The sequence below is a fragment of the Egretta garzetta genome, unplaced genomic scaffold (assembly GCF_000687185.1).
Source record: "Egretta garzetta isolate BGI_Z169 unplaced genomic scaffold, ASM68718v1 scaffold107, whole genome shotgun sequence".
Taxonomy (NCBI): Eukaryota; Metazoa; Chordata; class Aves; order Pelecaniformes; family Ardeidae; genus Egretta; species Egretta garzetta.
Genome location: NW_009260399.1, coordinates 1,094,186 through 1,100,185, shown reverse-complemented (window position 1 = coordinate 1,100,185; position 6,000 = coordinate 1,094,186). Strand labels below are relative to the sequence as shown.

The window sequence follows — 6,000 nt, the reverse complement described above, 5'->3', positions numbered from 1 at the left end:
TTTTTTTTTTTTTTTGTGGGAGACAAAGAATAAAACACTGCAAACCAGACTGTGCAGACACGGCTCCTCTGCTTTTTTGCCTGGCTTTCTGAACTCGATAGATCCCTCTGGGTTTGCTTTCCTAAAGCTGGCAGCAAAGGGACAGCAATTAATATCACCGTGCTTGTTTTTAAAACTGATGCATTTCAGTCCCAATATAATAGATCTCACCAACTGGTCTGTCACCCCTGAGGAACTGCAGTAGGTCTGCGATGCCTGGGAGTTGCAGCGCTTGTGCAATTGAGGAAAACATTGCCACTGTATTAGAAGCATGTTCGGAGCTCGCCACCGCAAACGTGGCAGCGCAAACTTGAATGAGGTACAGGAGCCAGAGCTCGGCATCAAGGCTGTGCCAGTATGCCTGGTTCCCAGATCCCAGCTGAATCTGCAAGGCCGGTTAAATTTTGCTATGAGGAGAATGCAAAAGTCATTTCTAGTGGATTAATTCCATACAGGCTGTTTCTTCAACAGGCTGTGATGTGTCCAGTTTAAAACAAATGGAAAAAAACCAAAACCAATGACCCAGGAGCAGTGAATACTGGGCATGTGCTTATGTGCAGGTTTATTGTTGCACCACTCCTCATCTCAGGTGATTTGGATGGTGGCCTCTAATATTTTCAGGTGCGTCCCATGGCAGGTTGTGCGTGCGGACAGGAAATTCCCTGGAAGTGAATCGGGATCTTTCCAGCCATAAGCTGTGTAGCAGCCACATCTGGGCAAGACTGTGGGTGCATGAACTGCATGCTCTTGCGCACTGGCACGCTTGGGAGTGGGAATCAGATGCAGGCACTTAGCATGTAGCACTTCGTAAAACTTCTTGCCCTGTTTGTTCGTACTCTTTCAGCCTGGACAAAAGGTGAAGTGCAGGCAACATAATTTGCTCGTGGCCCTCCAAGTGCTGTGCAACCTTAGGCGGAGTTGTGTCCTCTGCACACGGGTTGTAAAACACCCTGCCAGCCCTGCCTGTACTGGAAAGCCCTGGCGCAGGCAAGGCTCTTGACAGCGTTTTAAGCATTTTGTTAAGTAGCCCACTCTGCTCCCTATAGCGCTTCAAAATGCATTGGCAACCAGTAGCGCACCAGTGACTCGTGGCCTGGACCTGGCTCCCATTAGCACTGGGGAAGAAATTTCAGTGGCATTGCTGATCTGTCCCTGCTTTTGTCAGGAGCTGTGCTGGTTTCCTTCCAACAAGACGCAGTGTCTGGTGGGGCAAATGGATGGAGGCATAGGGGAAGATGATTTAGTAACCAAACAGACAATGGGTCTTGTGTATGGTGAAATCTCAGCTTGTTACACATGTGGGCTGGGTTAGTCTCATCATCTCAATTAGCACCCAACCTTCCTAATTGTGATGAATGTTGCATTAACCACCTGCTCAAATACAAGTACCTAGAAGTCTTGTTTAGGGAAGGGAGGGTGCATGGAAGGGGACAGAGCTAGGGACTTGCTGTCGCAAGTGGCACAGCATCTTGCAAACGAACAACTGCATTTACTTGGCTCCTTCCCCTTCTTTCAAATCTTCTTTTGACAATTTATTCACAAAGAGAATTTAACTGTTACTTCATAGCTTGTGAACTGCTTGGCATTTACTAAAGGGATATTAGGGCTGTCTCAGGTCAACAGTGTAGTCTAAGCAACATGATTGCTTATCTCCTCCTTCTAAATCTGTGATTTTGCTGATTTTTTTTTTTATTGTTTGCTTTTCCCCTTTATTTTTATCTGGACCTTTTTATTGACACCTTTTCTTCATCACTGCTATCCCCAATTCCCCCATGTTTTGCTTAGAGATACAGAACCTCATATAATGAACTTAAGCTCAACACCAAAAATGTTGCTTCTCTTGCAGCCACTTTTGAAGGGCTCCACCAGACTTCATCTGAAAACCACAGTCATACATCTGTCTCTTCTATATGAATACATATATCCATATATCTTCTTAGTCTTGGCCCACACCTTATCTTTTACTGAAGTAATAAAAGACTCCATTTTAAAATGGAGGTAGTGCTTGGGCTGTTGGTTTGTGTGTAGGCTCATTCTTAGAGGTTTTTTCTTCACTTCAAGTTGCACAAAGAGCAGAAGGAGGTGGATATTCTTGCATTATACTGTGTGCTAGACAGTGAAGGAGAAAATAAACAATATTTAGAGACAGGTTCATCCATTCTGAAAACAAACCTAACAAGAAAAAAAAAAAAAACCCATCATGCTTATGATAGGGTGTTTAGCCTGTTCTGTAGGTGGAGCAACTGACAGGTAAATGTCAAAACTCTCAGGTTTGGTTCCCAGATAGAGCCTGATAGTTGAGGCATTAGTCAGCTTCCCTGCACCTCCTGAAATGTGTGCCTGGTGCCTGTGTTTGCACACATCGAATAGGCTTCTGCATCCCAAAGAGCTCTGCAGAGAGGCACATGTTTGCGGCTGCTCTGTTTGGTAGCTGGCATAACCAGGGCAGGCAGCTGTGCCCCTCCAAAGCTGGTCTGGCAGGACGTGTCCCAGAGTCACCCTTCATGAGCCATGGGTGCCATGTAGGCGTGCTGCACGCAAAAGGACTTCCAACTACTCATTGCATCTTTTCTTAACCCAGCAAAAATATTCTCTGCAAGCTGAATGTCTTGGCCAGTGGTTCTCCTACTGGTGCAGCGGTCCCCTGCATGCTCACCGGAGCAGGGTGTGAGCTCTGCTGCAGCAGGCAGGTCGGAATTGGCTAGTTACAGTGATTGTGTTCATCTTGTGTGTAATTGCCAGAAATGTCAGGGAGGTCATGCCATAGGGCTGAATCTAGGCCAGCCTGTATTTCTTCTTTCTTCCAAAGCTGCCTGCAAACAGTGTCTTTGTGCCATTGAGAGGCCTGTTGGGGGTGTTTGGGGAGAATGGTTCCTCCTGAGCTTACGTTTTCTGTGTGTTTTTGTAGATGTTGGCGGATTTGGCATAGTGTTTGTCACTTTTCATGGAGAAAAGGTTTGAGCTATCTCTGTGTGTGTAGGAGTAGAAAATAAAAACAGTATTCCCTTATTATGGTCAAATGGCAAAGGCAGTAAATCACAGCAAACCCAGCCCACCTTGACCCATTAATGTGGCACAGAATATGTGTAAAACACTTTTGGTGTTGCTGCATTGGTCAAGAACACTTACATGGCACAGTAGGAACACATAGGTTACCAGACTGTGGCTCGCTGGGTGCAACAAGGTTAAAAAAAAAAAAAAAAAAAAAAAAATTCACAGGCTCTTCAGAAACAGATACCAGGTAATGGTTGACGTAGCTGATGTCTTGGTAACAATACAGGGATGCTTTCCAGTGAAAATGGATTAACATCAGTGCTGAATCTTGTATGCGTTTGAATTTTCTCCTACCTGCAGAGGGGCGGTTCGCTTAATTCCTTGCAGGATCAGGAGCTGCACCAGGCTGAAGTAAAGTTCTTGTGGACTTGTTCATTGGTTATTTCTTTGCATGTACTTTGCTTTCGTTTTTCCCCTCTCTGTGGCCAGAGAGCTGCTTTCATCATCAGTAACACCTAGGTAAGCCGCAGCATCCAACTGCATGTGCGTGTGCGGGGAGAGGCGGAACAGCTTGCTGCTGGGCAGGTCATGCATTTGTGCAGGAAGAATTTCTCACCCTGGGATGTCTCTGCTCACTCAGCGGGCTGTGCACTTAAACCTCACAAAGCCATCTTGGTCAGCACATCATGCCCAGATGCAGGCAGGGGTTGCAGCATGTTGTAGGAGAGCTGCTTTGACGTAATCTGCTAGCCGTAAAAGCTGCCACCGCCTTTGTATCTTTTGATCCTTATTGTAGTGGCAGTGTTTTCAGTTGGACAAAAGGTCTGGGAAGTTGCTGGTTTTGAAGTGGTGACAGTAACTTCATTTTAGGAATGTTTTTAGTCTGAGCTTTATAAATAAATAAAATAAATATTTCCAGCTGAATCAGTTAAAAAAATAATCCTTGAAGAAGCTGCCTTCTAAAGGCAAAAAACGTGAGGCATTGATTGCGGGGTAGAATCTGAAATCCTAGCGGATTGGAAGAGAATAGCAGATTGGAAGAGAATAGCATACTGATGTGGTCAGTTCAGGCACTGTGAATTTTTTTTTTTTTTTTTTTTCCCCCCTTTTCTTAGACTCAGAAGATTTAAGAGGATTCCTCTTTTTTTTTTTTTTTTTTTTTTTTTGCCATTAAGATGTCAATGGCAACAGCAGTGGTTAGCTGCTGATTTTTCTTTCTGCTTCTCTGTGGGCTTGACAGCTGGCTTTTCGGGTGCTTTTTACTCTTACCTGTTGCCATTTAGATCTAACACTTTCTGCCCCCTCATAATTTTTATTCACAGATAAAAATCTTGTGGGCTGTTTTTATTACTAACCTGCTCATTTTTTTATGTCCAATTCTGTCTCTGAATCTATTGAATGCTAATAAATGCAAATTTATTATAATTCCCCCCAAAACCCACGGTTTACTCATGGAAATTAAGTTGATACCTTGAAGTATCTAAGGGATGTAAAAGCGAAACAATTTAACAACGAAGCTGTTTCATAATCCATATAAATACATGTTTCAGAGAGCTCTTTTGCAACTTATGCAGGTGTTGGCTTTAAAATATTCTAAATCCTGGTATCTATCCTTTTCCCTAATATTTCTTTTTTCTTTTTAATAGGTCATCACACAACGAACTAGAAAAACATAGGTAAGTCTTGAGAAAAAGCAAATTAAGACATATGGCTGACATTAGAATTACCATGCTTATTGAAGAATATTTTGTTGAAATTGTTTTGATTCTGCACTAAATAGTTTATTAAGTTGGGGTGGGGGGTGTTACCAACTAACATCTAATAGATATAAAATTATTTGGCTTTTTTTCTCTTGTTTGGTCTGCTGTTTTTGAAACGCCCCTGATCATTAGCTTTGGACTGATCAATGCTGTAACTGGTTAACTATACTGTTACTAATAAAGAATCTGATTGCAGCAACTGTTTGCTAGAGGTGTTAAATGCTATAAGTACAATCAACATATTTTGTGATTAAGGTGGATGATTTTTGGGGAACAATATGTCACACAGGGTTATTCTATGTTTTTTTTGAAGTATGCCTAAAGTGCAGTTAATTTTCATCTTGCATGTAAGTACCTACAGATACGTCTTTCCCCTCCGTCTGCTTCCTTGCTGGTATGTGTCCTGTCCAGAGAGCTGTGTGTGGGCTAGAAATCAGCAACTCCTGAGCTGCAGCCCTGGTTCTGTGTATCCAGCGCTGTGAAAAGCTGTACTTACTTACCAAGGACATTCATTAGACCCTGAAGACCTGATTCTTAAAGAACTCGTGTTCGCAAGTTTTGGAGGCAGTGTTTACCGTCTATTGTATCTTGTCGGAGTTTGTTTGCAGATGGGCTTTTTAGCTATAGGAAGTCTCCTGGGGTACACTGCTGTGAAGGTGCACACAGAGAGCTGCCAAGTGCAAGAGGTGCTCATCTTCGCACTGGCTTTTGGTTCCGGGTCTGAGCAGCGCTGTGGCACCCTCACTGCAGGATTGCTGCCTTTCACTTATCGTTCAGGCCGCAGGACAAACTCTCTTTCGGGTAGTTTTTTATTCTTTTTCCTGTAACTTGTGGTCTTTCGGGTTTCGTGCATCCAAAGAAAGCAAGGGGGTGTATGTGTGAATATGACTTAAACCTATTTGCATGCTTCTAAATACATGAAACGTGGTTGATGGCACAACAAGATTGAACTCACGGGGATTTTTTTTTTTGTGTGTTGTTCTGTGGCCACAGTTATGTAGCAGCTAGACCATCACTTCCCTTGCATGCCTACATGCTTTCCTGTAGTTTAATTGTAATATGAGTAAACTATAGCCCTGCCTAATAGCCACGTGGTCATCCTAGAGATGAGAGGAACTGGGGAAGGCTCAAGCTCACAAACACAGGCCTGGGCTGCAGAATGCAGTGCATTGGCTAAGGCACTGAAATCAGCTGGCAAGATTTCTGC

At 43.5% G+C, this 6,000-nt stretch overlaps 1 protein-coding gene across 1 annotated transcript in view; it reads left to right on the top strand.

Annotated features, from left to right (window-relative positions):
• The window catches only part of MXD4 (MAX dimerization protein 4), a 38,238-nt gene that overhangs the window by 4,898 nt on the left and 27,340 nt on the right, over positions 1-6,000 (top strand). Inside the window, exon 2 of the mRNA XM_009643187.2 lies at positions 4,680-4,709. Within this exon, the coding sequence (XP_009641482.1) occupies positions 4,680-4,709 (30 nt within the window). The remainder of the gene's footprint in view (positions 1-4,679; positions 4,710-6,000) is intronic.